This window comes from Nicotiana tomentosiformis, chromosome 7 (assembly GCF_000390325.3).
Source record: "Nicotiana tomentosiformis chromosome 7, ASM39032v3, whole genome shotgun sequence".
Classification (NCBI taxonomy): domain Eukaryota; kingdom Viridiplantae; phylum Streptophyta; class Magnoliopsida; order Solanales; family Solanaceae; genus Nicotiana; species Nicotiana tomentosiformis.
In genome coordinates, this window is record NC_090818.1 from 88,746,358 (window position 1) to 88,763,416 (window position 17,059).

Consider the following 17,059-nt stretch of genomic DNA (forward strand, 5'->3'; position numbering starts at 1 on the left):
ATTCTCGATTCCTAATTCTAAATTTCTGAATGTTGAACACATGTATTTGGGCCTGAGGCCGCTGTTTATGCTTTATGCATTTTTGGCCTTGAGGCCGCAGTTTATTTATTCAGATAAACAGTTGGTTCATCATTTAGAAGAGAGAGTATTCATAACCTTACTTCCTATGTTTAGTTAAGTTATCAATAATCAGTTATCAGTTACAGTTTTAGTATTTACAGTTCCTTCTTTCAGCTGTTTTACATACTAGTGCATTTCAAGTGTATTGACGTCCCTTATTGCCCAGGGCCTGCATCTCGCAATGCATGTAATGATTTAAAGGTTGATGATTCTGCTTGCTAGGACATCTCGTATCAGTTGTTGGTGAGCACTAGGTTCAAGAGTCCTAGGGTCTATGAAGTCGTGACCAGTGGGGTCACTTTTATGTGTGTGTGCACGCCACACATGTAAACAGTTAACCACCAAGACATTTAGGATTGTTTCATTACTTTCATACTCTAGATTGTGCAGTTAGATCTATGCATTCAGGAATCCTTCTAACTCGTGCGAATTACGTATTTCAGAAAATGCCTGCAAAAAGAAGGTACACCATGAGGGCCTCAGCTACTAGCGAGGGGACTATGGCTAATGCTGCTCATGAGGAGGTCACGTCGGCCCAGGGAGTTGCATTGGGCTCAGTGCCCAATACTTCAGACATGGATGCCAGGGTAGCTATCCAGTTGCTCACCCAAATTGTTGCTACTCATGCTCAAAGGCAAGGGAACAAGTGTTGTTGATGAGATGGGTAGTTCCAGGTCTAAGGGATTCCTCAACATGAAACCTCCAGTTTTCACAGGGTCCAGAAAGGATGAGGATCCGAAAAACATCATTGATGATGTTCAAAAGATATTTCAAGTGATGCATGCTATAGACACTGAGGCATCAGAGCTTGCTGCATACCAGCTAAAGGATGTTGCTAACACTTGGTATGAAACACGGGAAGAGTCCCAATGGGAGGATGCGGCTCCTACAACTTGGAAGGAATTTGCAGATGCGTTTCTTGAGCATTTTCTACCCATTGAGGTCTTGGAAGCTAAGGCTTTAGAGTTTGAGAGACTCAAAAAGAATGATATGAGTGTAAATGAGTACTACCTCAAATTCGTCTCTCTAGCCAAATATGCTCCAGAAATGGTATGTGATATGAGGGCCAGAGTTAGGTGGTTTGTTTTGGGGCTTTTGGATGACCTATTTACTGATGCTAATATAGTTGTTCAGAACAGTGACATGACCATTACTAAAATGGTAGCCTTTGTTCAAGGGAACAAATAAAGGTTGAAGGAAGAAGAGCGACTACAGAGAGAGAGCGATAGGGAATTCCGCAAGAGAACTAAGTCTGCAGGAAATTTTAGACATGGGGGATCTCAAGGAGGTGGTAATCGTCAGTTCTTCAAGAAACCAAAATCAGTACCTGCTCCGTCTTTAGCTAGTGCACCAGTTCAGAGGTCCATGTTTAACAAGTAAAATCACAATTTCATAGCAGCAGACTCACAGTCACAGGCTAGTGTGGGCTAGAGTCCTTGGTTACCCTATTTGTAACATGTGTGGTAAGAGGCACCTAGGGTTGTGTCATTCGGGCACAAATAGTTGCTTTGAGTGCGGTCAGTAGGGCCACTTCTTGAGGGATTGTCCATTAGCAAAGCAGAACAATGGAGGCAATGTAGCTCAGTCCACTAATTTAGCAGCCCCTCAGAACTTTCAGGCCCAACAAGGGTGTGGTGCAACAAAGTCTGGTAATACGGGTGGTGGTCGGAACCACTTGTATGCGCTGGTAGGCCGTCAGGATATAAAGGCTCGTGGAGATGTTGTCACAAGTATGCTAACAGTCTTCACCTTTGATGTTTATGCTTTTATGGATTCGGGATCCACCTTATCTTATGTAACCCCATATATTGCTATGAAATTTGGGATAGAACCAGAAAAGTTGTGTGAACCCTTTGAAGTGTCTACTATAGTTGGAGAATCTGTTATAGCTAGACGTATCTATAGTGGATGTCCATTTAAAGTGTATCATCGCCCTACTGTAGCAGACTTAGTAGAATTTGAGATGGCAGACTTCGATGTAATCATGGGCATGGATTGGTTATGCCACAGTGGGTTGTAGAACCAAAATAGTAAGTTTCGAATTTCTTGGTGAACCAGTCTTAGAATAGAAGGGTGATGCAGTAGCACCAAGGGGTATGTTTATTTCCTATCTTAAAGCTAGAAAGATGATCTCTAAAGGGTATATTTATCACTTGGTTCGAGTTAAAGATGTAGCTGCGCAGATTCCCACTCTCCAGTCAGTACCACTTGTAAATGAGTTCCTAGAAGATCTTCCCGGAGTCCCTCCCGATAGAGAGATTGACTTTGGAATTGATCTACTCCCCGGCACTAAGCCGATATCTATTCCGCCTTATAGAATGGCTCCAGCAGAGTTGAAAAAGCTAAAACTCCAGTTGAAAAAACTTCTAAATAAGGGATTTTTAAGGCCAATTGTCTCACCTTGGGGTGCACCGATCTTTTTTGTCCAAAAGATGGATGGGTCTTTGCGCATGTGCATTGACTATCGTCAGTTAAATAAAGTCACCATCAAGAACAAGTACCCCTTCCTAGAATAGATGATTTATTCGATCAACTTCAGGGTGCCCAGTGTTACTCCAAGATTGACCTCAGATTGGGGTACCATCAGTTGAAGATTAAGGAAGTTGATATTCCAAAAATAGGTTTTAGGACTCATTATGGGCATTTCGAATTTTTGGTAATGTTGTTTGGTTTAATGAATGCACCAACAGTTTTCATGGACCTTATAAATAGGGTCTTCAATTCTTATCTTGATTTGTTCGTTATTGTGTTTATTGATGACATATTGATTTATTCCCGTAGCGAGACGGACCATGCAGAACATCTCAGAATTGTGTTGCAGACACTGCAAGATCACAAGCTTTATGCAAAATTATTTACGTGTGAATTTTGGTTGAAATCAATAGCATTTTTGGTCCATGTCATCTCAGACGAAGGCGTGAAGGTGGACATTCATAAAACAGAGATAGTGAAGAATTCGCCTAGACCCGCCTCAGTATCCGATATAAGAGGTTTCTTGTGTCTAGCAGGCTATTACAGATGTTTCGTATAGGGATTTTCCTCTATCTCATCCCCTTTGACTAGATTGACTCAGAAGAAGGTCAAGTTTCAGTGGTCAGATGCTTGCGAGAAAAGTTTTGAGGAATTAAAGAAGAGGTTGACTTCAGCGCCAGTTTTGACACTACCAGAAGGAACCGAAGGGTTCGTTGTTTATTGTGATACTTCAGGGGTGGTCTTGGGTGTATGTTAATGCAGCATGGTAAAGTCATAGCCTACTCATCGAAACAACTCAAGGTTCACGAGAAGAATTATCCGACTCATGATCTTGAGTTAGCTGCCGTGATATTTGCGCTAAAGATCTGGCGCCATTATTTGTATGGAGTGCATGTTGATATTTTCATAGATCACAAGAGTCTGCAATACATCTTCAAGCAAAGAGAATTGATTCTTCATCAAAGAAGGTGGCTCGAATTGCTCAAGGATTATGATGTGGATATCCTCTATCATCCCGGGAAAGCAAATATTATAGCTGATGCCCTCAGTCGGTGTTCTATGGGAAGCTTAGCTCATGTTGAAGCAGACAAGAGAACTATGCTGAAGGAAGTCCACCAATTAGCAAGTCTAGGAGTTCGACTTTTGGACTCCGAAGATGTTGGCATTGTTCTTTAGAACAGGGCTGAATCCTCCTTAGTAGCTGAAGTGAAGGAAAAGTAGTTCAGTGATCCCTACTTATTTGGAGCTGAATGAGGGAATTCACAAACACAAGACTACGGCTTTTGAACAAGAGGGATATAATGGTACTTTGAGATATAGAGGCAGACTATACATTCCAGACACAGATGGGCTCAGAGAGTGGATTATGTCAGAAGCCCGCAATTCTAGGTATTCTATTCACCCAGGTTCCACAAAGATGTATCATGATCTTAAGGAGATCTATTGGTGGAATGACATGAAATGGAACATAGCAGATTTTGTGGCTAAGTGTCCAAATTATCAGCAGGTGAAAGCTGAACACCAGAGGCCTGGTGGTTTGGCTCAGAGTATAGACATTCCCATTTGGAAATGGGAGATGATAAACATGGACTTCATAATAATCTTATCTCGCTCATTTCGGAAGCATGATTCAATTTGGGTGATTGTAGACCGACGTACCAAGTCAGCTCACTTCTTTCTAGTGAAGACTACAGATTCAGCAGAGGATTATGCCAAGTTGTATATCTAGGAAATTGTCCGATTGCATGGGACTCATTTGTCCATCATCTCAGATCTTGATGCTCAGTTCACAGCGAACTTTTGGAAATCCTTTCAGAAAGGATTGGGCACAAGGGTGAACCTCAGCACAGCTTTTCATCCTCAGCCAGATTGCCAGGTAAAGCGCACCATTCAGACTCTTGAGGATATGTTGAGGGCATGTGTTATAAATTTTAAAGGTAATTGGGATGATCATCTACCCCTCATTGAGTTTGCTTATAATAATAGCTACCACTCTAGTATAAATATGGCATCGTACGATGCTCTGTATGGGCGAATGTGTAGATCACCAATTGGTTGGTTCGAAGTTGGCGAAGTGGAGTTGTTAGGGATTGATTTGGTCTATCAGGGTATGGAGAAAGTCAAGTTTATTCAATAGCATTTGAATATGGATCAGAGTTTCCAAAAGTCCTATTCGGACTTGCGCCATAGAGACTTAGAGTTCCAAGTGGATGATTAGGTGTTTCTGAAAGTTTCGCCAATGAAAGGCGTTATGAGATTTTGGAAGAAGGGGAAGCTTAATCCCCACTATATTGGGCCATATAGAATCCAGTGAAGGATCGGGCAGGTGGCTTATGAGTTAGAATTGCCACAAGAATTAGCTGTTGAACACCTAGTGTTTCATGTGTCTGTGTTGAAGAAATTCATGGGAGACCCTTCTCTTATGGTTCCTACTGAGATTATAGGGGTTAAAGATAGCCTAACTTATGATGAAATTCCAGTGGCTACCCTTGATCGTCAAATCTGCAAGCTTAGAACTAAGAAAATTGCTTCAGTGAAAGTGCATTGGAGGAATCAAAAGGTTGAAGAGGCTACGTGGGAAGCCGAAGAGGACATGAAGTCCAGATATCCCCATCTCTTTGAAGAGCAATCGAAAAATGTAGAAGGTAACTAACCTTTGCATGCAGACCTTATATTACAATCTTCATGTCTTTTATTATTCAATCAGTTTAGTAGCCATTCAGTTTAGTACCTATTTAGTTCAGTACAGTAATCGTGTATTCATTCAGTTTATTATGCACGTGTTCATGTCATTTTAGTGTTCACATGTTTCCATTAGTCCTATTAACATCAAGAGTTAGTCGTAGTTACAATTAAGACAATCATTCGAGGACGAATTATCCCAAGGAGGAGATAATGTAACACTACGTAAATCTTAATTAGTTGTGGATGCATTAAATTAGTATTAATGTGACCTTTTAACATGTGAAGTCCTATTAGATGAGTATGGGTGGAAACCATTGTTTTGGAATCAAGACCGATAGTGAGGTGCATAAAATTTGAAAGAATCGACTAAGTTTATGGGAGGTACATTTTATAGACTTAGGCAGTGCAAGGCCATGAAAACCCACGGCCGTAGACAGTGCAAGGCCATAAAAACTCAAGGCCATAGACAGTGCAAGGCACTGTCTAGGGCATTAACCTCAGCGCCCCTGACAGTGCAAGGCACTGTCCAGGGCATTAAAGTCAGCGCCCCTGATAGTGTAAGGCACTGTAGTTTTGGCGCCCCTGACGATGCCCCGCGTCGATGATGTTTATTCTAGCTACTTTTATTTCCTCCTCAATTTTGGGATGTGTTCACTTATTTAAAACCCTTACCTCGTTCCACCACAACCAAAACACGAAAACCTACTCTAGAAAGGGAAGCTCTCAAGAAACTAACTTCCCCAAGGTCCCTCCATCATCCAAGGTAAGCTCTAATGATGATTCTATGTTAATTTCAATTCTCCAACACCTTATTAACATAGGTAGATCCTTCCATACATTAGGTATTTGATCGAGACACCATTGTTGAGAAAGAAAACCCTAGAACTCGAATTCAAGAGGAGTGAACTTCAAAAAGGCAATGCTTCTGCTCCTTAATCATTTATAACTATGAATTGATGAGTTTTTAGGAGAATAGTAAATGGGTTTGATAAAGAGAACTATAAGAACTATGCTAAGGCTTTGGATTGTTGACTTATGATTGTTGTAAACATTTGGGTGATGAGAAATGGTGTTAGTTACATCTATTTGGGATTGTAGAATCAGCTAGAAGTAGTATAATGAGAACTTGGTGAAGAAAAGACCAATTACTAAGGGCTATGAGGCTTTACACCCATAAGGTGTTTGATATAATTCCTAAGTTACTAAAACAAGAGCATTAGTGCTAATATTGGTTCCTCTTGATATATATATATATATATATATTGACGTAGATTATCATTGAAAGAGGCGACGAACATCGTGATACTCTTAAAAAGGGCCAGAGTTAAGGTATGTGAGGCTAACTCTCTTTACGTTTGGGAATGTTTATGATTCTCCCTACATCCGATTCTTTATGACTGTTATGAGTTTCCTCATAAAGTAATTATGCCTTAGTTCTATGAATTGTTGTAGAACTTCTATTCTTTAGAAGGAATAGTTTTTTAATTGTTCAATCTCTCATGTGTTTCAGTTGTGACAAATCAATTTATTATAAAGACATGTCTCAGTCTAGTTCTATTCCGCATTCCAGTATCATGTAACTCAATATGGTTCAGTATTTTAATATCATATATTGCAGTATGATTCTCAGTTCCTAATTCTAATTTCCTGAATGTTGAATACCTGTATTTGGGCCTGAGGCCACAGTTTATGCTTTATGCATTTTTGGACCTGAGGCCACAGTTTATGCTTTATGCATTTTTGGACCTGAGGCCGCAGTTATGTATACATATACTTGGGCCCGAGGCCGCAGTTTGTGCAATATATATATATATATATATATATATATATATATATATATATATATATATATATATATTGGGCTTGAGGCCGTAGTTTATTTATTCATATAAACAGTTGGTTCATCATTCAGAAGAGGGAATATTCCTAACCTTACTTCCTATGTTTAGTTCAGTTATCAATTATCAGTTATCAGTTTCAGTTTCAGTATTTACAGTTCCTTCTTTCGGCTGTTTTACATACCAGTGCAATTCAAGTGTACTAACGTCCCTTTTTTTTCCGGGGCCTGCATCTCGCAATGCATGTAACGATTTACAGGCTAACGATTCTGCTTGCTAGGACATCTCGTATCAGCTATTGGTGAGCCCTAGTCTTTCGGGGCATTATCTCTTTTTTCAGTCTTAAGTCTTTATAGTATTTCAGTTAGTAAGGTATGCCGGGGACCTTGTCCCGGTAAACAGTTAGCATTTCAGTATTCTTAGAGCCTTTGTAGACTATAGTCCAATCAGTCAGATGTTAGCAGGCTTTTATGTGTTAGACTTGTAGGCTACTCATTTACACTTGCAGACTTTTCAATACTTTCCACATTTATGATATTTCAGTCAGACTCTTTACTAGATCAGCATGTTTATATTCAGCTTACAATTATACCACATGTTGCTCTAGCCATCCAGTTGGTTCGCTCGGTCACATTTAGTTAGGCACTGAGTGTTACGCCCAGGCCATGGTTCGGGGCATGACACCTTCTCCCTCTTAGTAGGGATCATGACAGCTGCATGACGAGACAAATCAACAAATTTTGTCTCATACTGGGTAACTGCCATACCACCCTATCGAAGGCATTTAAACTGACTACATAGATCATCTCTCTAAGTGAGGTGGATAAACTTCTCTAAGAAAAGCAATAACAATTGAGCCCAAGTAAGCGGAGGTGATTATGCTAGTCTGGCTATCTCATAAGTTTACGACCACCTCTTGGCTGAACCATGCATCTGAAAGACGGTGAAGTCAACTTTATTGGACTCAACTAGTCCCAAATTACGCAAATGGCAACGGTCCAAGAACTCCTGGATATCCTCTGAAGTCATGTTGCTAAAGTGAGGAGGAAATAAATTTTTGAACTTGTCCATCCTCTTAAGAGTATTTGATGACATCATGGGCCTAGCTTCAGCCTTTGCAGCAACAATAGGCTAAATCATCCCAACTGGTAACACTCCTGGGACTAATAACCATGGGCCGTCTGCTCTGGATGTGAGTAGCGGGAGTCTGAGCTCCTAAGCCGGCCTGAGAAGTGGCTAGTGCCATAGGAAGCACACAGTTCTGAACCATCCTCTCCATAAGCCCAACCATACGTACAAAGGTGTTCTGAAGCATTGGGGTAGCAATAAACCCCTCTGGCACCTGAATTGGTCCTATCGACTCGACCTGAAATGGAACCTCACCATCCTGAGCTAGCTGAGGCTCAACTGTAGGTGCCACTGCATGTGCTCTAGCTTGAGCTATGTCTCTGCCCCTGCCTCAGCCCCTACCCCCAGTAGTGGCTGCAACGTAGGGCTCTGGCTCTTGCTCATTTGTGGCTGAAGTGTGTGTCCTCACTATCTGGAAGAGAATAAGATAGTAAATATTCAAACATCAGGAGAGAACAAAGTCGCACGATAGAGAAAGAAAGAAAGTGAAGCTTTCCTAATACCTTTATAGCCTCTCGAAGATAAGTACAAACGTCTCCGCACAGAACCTGGAGACTCTACCAAGTTTGCTCATGAATCATGAGACCTATGTAACCTAGTGCTCTAATACCAGCTTGTCACGAATAAAAATCCCAACCATGGGGTCATGATGGCGCCTAATAAAGCTTGCTAGACAAGCAAACACTTAAAAACATTAAAGAAATAAGTCGAGCAGTTAATAGAATAATAAAGAAGATAAAGAGAGAAAAACTCATAAATACAGAATAAGGCTAAAACCAAACACTGTCTAATCCTTTTCCCAATTTTTGGTGTCAAAAGTACATGGGCTACTAAGAGTACTAAAAGAATTGTAAGGGGACTCCAGGGTCTGGGAATATCATGAAGCACTATCTCAGGTCTCCTTAATAGCCCGAGCTAATCACCCATAGGAGCACTGTTGGGACCAATACCGGAATCTACACAAGAAGAGCAGAAATGTAATATGATTACAACCGATCCCATGTCTTAGTATTATCGAGCTTAACCTAGACGAGGTAATGACGAGGCTATGACAAGACACTTACCATATAACATGTACAGTTAATGAGCAATAGAAATATAAATAGAGATAACAATGATAATATCAAGAATAAAGACAGAAAATAGCAGAAAGAACCCAATATCAGAAGTAATAACCATGTATCTAGAAATACTCAACCAAACCCTTTTCAGCAGCTCAAAACAACGGGGAAAAACAATATCCATGAACAACATAGTCACAACCCACAATGAGGACTAAATCATAAACAACTGCAAAACATGCAACATATATGTTGTGGCGTACAACCCTATCTAATACACAAAATATTGTTACAGCGGCATCTGGATCCCATGGTCATACTATTGTTGCGGCGAGAAACCCGATCTTATCATAACATTGTTGCGGCAACAATATGATCCAACGTATCAATTCATATAGAATCATCCAATGACACATTCAAACATAGCGAGGACCATAAGAAAATATCAAAAGAATAGATAAGCCCATTTCATTAGGGAAAGATGTACATCAACAATGAACAACAGGAATCCAATAACTGAAAACTAGTATCACACATATATTTCGATGAAGTCTCAAACAAGATCACTAACGCACGAACGATCAAGTAGCTACACAATCTAATACCGCATAGAAGAACGGAACATGAAACGAGTAAAGAGACATGACAAGTGAGGCATGTAACCAGTAAAGTCATATATCAGGTAAAGACATATAGCAGGTAAAAACATGTATCAAGTAAAGGCACTTAACGGGTAAAAACATGAAACATGAAAAAGCATTTAACAAGTAAAAGAATAGAATAAGTTAAGGCATTTGACAAATAAAATCATGAAATAAGTAAAGGCATGAGTAAACTCGTCCTACCCCCATGCTTTAACCCATGAAAACACGTATGCACTCGTCACCTTGCATATACACGGTCCCAATACATAAAATACATAGCAAATAGACTAATCACACCTAATTCTCTCAATTCAAAGTTAGCTATGATACTTACCTCTTCTAGAACAAAATCAACAATCCAACACAGCTTTCCCTTTAGATCAAGCCTCCAAACCACTTGAATCTAGTCAAATAATTCCCAAATAAATCAAAACATGCTTTAGAAACTATCCCAGTATCAAAAAGGTTCGCTCTTTAACATATTTGAAAAGGTCAACAAAAAGTCAATCCAAGCATACTTGGTCAAAATTAGAAATCAAGACCAAATCACAATTACACATTCATCCCCGAGTCCAAATATCTGATTTGTTTTGAGATCTGACCTCAAATCAAATTATAAATCTCTAAAATACAAAATCCTAAATTTCTACCTAGAAATCCTATTTCTACTTTATGAAATCTTAGATTTAGAGATGAAAATATACGAAAAGTTAAAAAATAAGGTAAAGTTACTAAACCTTGAAGTTTGGAAGGAAATTCTCTTCAAAAATCGCCTCCCACAAAATCTAGGTCTAAATAAAATAAAATGAGCTAATCCCAAAATTCCCTATTTTTAACCAGTTGTAGGTATTGCAATTGCGAACTCTTGTTCCTAATTGTGCAAGTCGCAAATGCGAACTAGTTTTCGCAATTGCGAAGATGGCCTTGGAGCCTCAGAGGTCACAAATGCGCCACATACCTCGCAATTGCGAAGGTCGCAAATGTGACTCCAACTTCGCAATTGGGAAGTTGGCCTTCCCCATACCACATTCGCAAACGCAATGTCCTTTTCGCAAATGCAAACCTCGCATTTATGAGTAGTTCATCACAATTGCTATGATTGCACACCAGCAATACCAAATCTTTCCAAAATAAGTCGAAACGAATCCAAAACTCACTCGAGCCCCTCGGGTCCAATTTCAAACATCCACATATGTATAATAACCTCATAAGAACTCGCTTGCAAGCTCAAAATATTAAAATAATATTTACAATCAAGAATCGAGCATCAAAATACAAGGATTCACATGTTCATAACTTCAAATTTTTAACTTTTCACAATAAGCGCCGAAACGGTCTCGGATCACCCGGGAACCAAACTAACCATATGTACAAGTTCAAAATCATTATACAAGCCTATCAAAATTATTAAAATACCAATCTGAGGTCATTTACCAAGAATGCTGATTGTGGTCTGTTGATACCCAATTTTGCCCTCATATTTTTCAAATACGTATATATACTTTCAAAATATCATTTTGCATCATTACTTAATTTACAAGAATTATACAAGTATTTTCTATAATTTTCCATAATTTTTAGAGCTTTAAAAATTAATTTCTTTGCATTTAAATTACTTGATTATTTATTAATTATCTCTTTAAATTATTTTGAGATGACTTAATCATCTAAATTTATAATTTTTATCCACATATAGGTTTCATAATATTTTATCTCATTTTTACATAATTATAATAGTATTCGTAGGCTATTTACATAATTTTGCAATAATAGCTTATATGTTATGCATAATTACATTTTTTTCACATTATGTTTTTGCCAAATAGCATTTTTTATATTTTTTGTAATGTTAAGTTATTATTTTAAATCACTTTGTTACACAAGTGATATCTTATTATCTATTAAATAGTATTATAAAAATTTTATTAACAATTTTCGTATATTTTAATTTGTAGCCCAATTTTAAGTTACTTTCGGACCAAAATCAAAGCCCAAACACCTGACCCAATACCCCATGCTACCCTAGCCCAATCCAAATGACCCTTTTTATTTCAACCCGGTCGAGATCTATTTACTCGACCCGCTCCACTTCCCATTAATCACGGTCGTTGATCTTAGATGATCAACGGCCCATAATAATCCCTACCCTTTCCTTATACCCCTTACCCTGAAACCCTAACTCATTTCCCTCACCCAACCGCCCCTGCATTCTCTCATCTCCACTCTCACACTAAACCCTAGCCGACCATGGAGATCCCTTCTTATTCTTTCCTTATACGCGTCCATACGCGGGTTTACTTACCTTTCTTGCTACTATTACTCATTTTATGGTAACTTTCGTTACCATTTTACTTATGGAAAGCCAGATTCTCACAAATCTAGTTTTGATTCTATGGTTCTGGGTGCTATTGTGGTTCTATGCACTGGAGAAGAGAAAATCTCTTTTTTATATGGTATATCTCTGTTGATTCCGCCGTGATTGGAGCTTGTGAATGATTTGCCCTAAGTTCAACTCCAACTAGGGTTTGGATTCCGATTTTTCTTTTACTGGTCCTATTACAGATTGTATGTGATATTTTCTCTCCTAATTTAGGTTTAATTGATTGTTTTCCTTATTTGTACATCTTAATTTGAACACATATAAACCCCTCCCCAATTTCCCCTTTGGAGGGACCTTAGACTGAAATTAACAATTATTACTCTCTTATTCTTTCATTCTATATACTATTCTGAAATTTGAGACCTTGGCCGGTTGAAAGCCAAGGCGTCCGAAAATTCGATTGTTGCTTTTTCTCAGTACGAGCACTGCCCGGGGTTCACTTGAAACCCTTGGGAACTCTGACGCACTGGGATTTTGGGTGTTGCTGTACTTTTGCTATTGACGATTAAGGTACTGCTGGAAATTTTTCTTCTTACCTACTTGTCCGTTAATTTATAACTGGTAAGTACCTTGACTCTTGCAATTCTATTCTCAGTTGTGGTCATGACCTGAATACTATGCATGTTTGAATTTTCTGAACCTATGTGATTACAACATGTTGTTGCCTTTGTTTGCAATCCTATCTGTTTCAAAGCTAGCCTATAGTCATGTATTCTTTAGCATCTAAAATTGTTTAAATCCTGCACTTAGATATCTGCCCACTGTATACATATCTCGACCATCTTAAACCTACTTAGTCCACTATGTCTATGCACACATGAGTTTCCTATGTATGTTGCTTGCTCATATTCATGTATTGTTATGAACTATTGTGTTAAAACTTTGGGGTACTTACTCATGCCCAGATTTTGCTTGACTGTACTTCGTTATGCTAAGTCATTTAAGCATAACATGCTACTTGATCATGTTTGTATTCTAAATGTTGGTTCCCCAAGTACACGCAAGTATACGTGGCTGTCAAGTAATAAAGTGACTCAAAAGTCGAATGTTGAACCCACAGAGACTTAGATTAACCGTTAACTAAGCAAACTAAAATCAATTTACTGTCCAAGATGATCAAAAGTTTAACTTTTTATTACAACTACTATTGCAAAATTTAAACATGTAACCAAGGGAGATATAAATTCCAGGATTGTGGTCGGTTTATCAATCCTATTGAGTTCATAATTACACATGTTAATCCAAATTATCTGTGATTGCTAGTTGACCGGATCGTTTATATAAATAGCATGTTCCCACAATACTATCCGTCTATCCATAATATATCAAGCCTATATTCCTATGGTCTTGAATCTATCATGAATGAATATAATACGGTATTCAACTAAGCAAGACTCTTAGGTATATTCCTATCCTAACCACGAAATCTTTCCCCGAGCCACGGGTTCAGAAATAAGCTCTTTCCAATTCTACTCTAATCTAAGCACGGCTTTCCAAGCATAGCATAGATAGTAAATAGAACTCAACTGCTGGCCAAACAATTAAGCAATTATGCACATAATTAGAGAAACAACCAAAGATGATAACTCGAATTAACTATAATATAATTAATAAACTTCAATATTCATGACAACCACAACCCTAGAACGTAAAGTTTAGATCCACATAGACATGGTAGCAAAACAACAAATCATCAAGAAAAACTAAATATTACTAAGTTTGATGGAAGAAAAAGTACTTGTGATGGGCTTGAAAATATTGTATTCGGGCCACTAATAGCCCTACTAAGTACGTATTTGTTTTATTGTTATAACTGGTCCTGTAATAATTTGTAAACAACAGTCGGGGTATTAATGAATAGGGGGTTAGGGTATTCTAATACTTGCATGAATGGGTAGAAAACATGCCTCTAGGGTCTGCATGATCTATTTGCTATTTTGTTCAATATGCCTATATGTTATTTAGTTTCATATGTCGCACACTGATAGAAATCATGTCTATAAGGATCACACACACTACACTTAATTTGTCTAACACGGGTACTTTATTCAAAGCATGTTAGTTTAAGTAATTGCTACATTTATTTCCGTATCTGCTACTGAATGCTTTAGACAGCATGTCTATAGTGATCACACGCTTTGCTTAATAGACAATATGCCTATAGGACACTATAAAACACGCCTTTGGTATACTTATTTAGATATCATGACTATAGGATTAACTAATTAAATAGTTGCTTCTATTATTTTCCTTTATACTGCCTTATTTAGATGATATGCCTATAAGGATAAAGTGTTACAAAACCAAGTCTAATTGTCAACTATTAGAAATCTCGCCTATAGGATATTGTCACCCGCCTAGAAAGCATGCCTACAGGGATAAAGCATTTAAAATGAAGCCTAATTGTCAATTGTTAGAAAACCTGCCCATAAGATGTTTATTGACGAATTCACTGCCTATTTACACAAATGATTAGAAATCATGTCTATAGGACTTGCAACACTCTAATTTGCCTATACGTCAGAAATTATAGCATTGCCTATATAATACTGGAATCCAGAATAACATAGAAACATGCCTATAGGACACAACGATTCAAACACATCATAATGCCATATATTGCCTAATAAGAAATCTGTCTGTGTGCTTTTCCTGCTTATGCGTGGAGGTTACTTGAGCCCCTTTTAGTGCAATTATGTGCAGTCCTATCTGTTTTGATTGTCGCCTAGTTTTATCATTTTGAGCAACTGAGTTGAGTCGAGAACTACCAAATAGTAGGTCCAAAGCCTCCTGGACCCTAGGCATGGGATGGGTAGCATACGCATAGGGCACGACTTATAATTGAATTAGAATGATTTTAAGTAAACAACTTCAACATAGTAATCGGATAGCAGGAGATAATAGTCTGTGCCCGCTGAATAATATGAGCAACTCCTACCTAAAGGAAGTTGCGAAGTATTATTTATATTGCACGGGGTGATCCTTTCGGCTAAAAAACTTATGACCCCCCATTTTCCTTACATACTTGCTAAAAGGATTTATTCATTAAACATAGACCGACGCAGTTGTAATCCTTGTGATCTTTAAAACTTGTATCAATTATTCATATAGTTTAATAATATTTTTCCTTAAACTGGTTTACGTTATAATAGGACTTTCAACTTTGATATTTTTCTTTACTTATATGCTCACCTAGTTTAATCATATAATCCACATAGTGTAAAATTCGGCCGGGAACCACAGTTGTGGACCTCGAAAAGTGCCTAACACCTTCTCTTTGAGGTAATTTGAGCCCTTACCCGATTTTTGGTGGCGTTGACTAGTCAAACAGAGTTATTTGCAAATAGGTGACCTAACGCACCTCAAAAAGCATTAGGTGGCAATTCTTCTCTTTTAACACCCCCATTTAAAAGAGTTGTCACACATCGAAATCCGCTTTCGTGAGAAAACGAGGCGCGACAGTATGGCGACTCTGCTGGGGATACTTAGGCTCTTACCATAACGAACTTGACTTATGTGGATTACTTTCTTTGTTACATGCATATCTCTTCCCTTATTCACCTTTATTTGTTTAAAGTTACTATGGCATGCACATCCCTTTCCTTATTCTCCTTTGTTTTCTATGACATGTGTGACCGATCTCCATTTCTTTTCATCTTGACCGCTACATTATCCCTATTTCCTTACCTGCTTCATTACATTCTCGCACATTTTCATGAGCCAAACTAACTTCTTTCTTTTGTCTTTCTTTCTCTTTTCTCTTCTTTTCATGTTCACTTTGCTATTTTATTTACTGCTTCTTACATGCAAATACTTGGCAATGTGTTATTATTTTCGCATAAAGCATGCTCCACATCATACTCCACTCGTGCCAATTATCAACATAGCGGCGCTTGATGAGTGTCCGCGCTTTCCTAAAAATTACCCCTTTTAAAATCAAAAAGGCTTATTTGCGGTAGACTAGTCGATCAGCGGTGCAATCGACGGTCCCATGCCTTTCCCTCTCAAGTTGTCCACTTGGGAGTACCAGTCTAGACCATTCTAGAAACCCTACTCCAACTTGAAATGTACATGCATCATGCTAAACCTAGTACGGGTTGGAGCGTTATTAACGTAACAACCCGCTAAGATGAACCTTATCCAAAGTCCGCGCGGGATTTCCACAATCCCAATAGACACTATCATATTATGTGCATTACTTGGATAAAATGTGCCAACATGTTGATCATTATTGCGTAAGTAGTCAAATCTGGAGGGGGAAATGGCTAACCTTTGTTTGTTTGCAGAAAATGAAGCATGAAATCCCCAGGTTCGGTATGGTCCAAAACATCCCACCTTTACTACTTGTGAAATGAAGCAAATATTGGCATCAATTTTCTCCAAGTCTCTGTGTTGCTTAGGCCTACCTCAGGCAGAATGAGGTCCCCAAACTTAGGACATGAATTATTGCATGACTTTTGTGAAACATGTTTAAATATTGCAAACACTCTTTTATTTCACCTTACTAACTTGGTTACCTTTTGCTTTTTCTTTTCTTTTTGATTATTCCCATTCCCAAAGGTTGGTTCGTGCATACTGGTATCATCAGCATACCACACTAGATCCGGAGGTCCCCCACCTCCTCCTCCACCGAGCGACCCCAAAGGCAAAGGCAAGGGAAAAGGGAAAATGGATGATTTAAGCGGTATCAGAAAAGACAATGCTACTATGGTAGAAAACGTTGAAACTTCA

The 17,059-nt window shown here is 38.5% G+C and overlaps 2 protein-coding genes across 2 annotated transcripts; both read left to right on the forward strand.

Annotated features, from left to right (window-relative positions):
• Positions 1-744: 744 nt before the first annotated feature.
• Positions 745-2,140, forward strand: LOC138895958 (uncharacterized). The gene is made up of 2 exons (XM_070180727.1): positions 745-1,281; positions 1,646-2,140. The coding sequence occupies exons 1-2, from the start codon at positions 745-747 to the stop codon at positions 2,138-2,140; spliced, it is 1,032 nt and encodes a 343-aa protein (XP_070036828.1).
• Positions 2,141-4,009: 1,869 nt separating this feature from the next.
• LOC138895959 (uncharacterized) lies at positions 4,010-5,245 on the forward strand. The gene is made up of 3 exons (XM_070180728.1): positions 4,010-4,139; positions 4,365-4,468; positions 4,991-5,245. The coding sequence occupies exons 1-3, from the start codon at positions 4,010-4,012 to the stop codon at positions 5,243-5,245; spliced, it is 489 nt and encodes a 162-aa protein (XP_070036829.1).
• Positions 5,246-17,059: the final 11,814 nt, after the last annotated feature.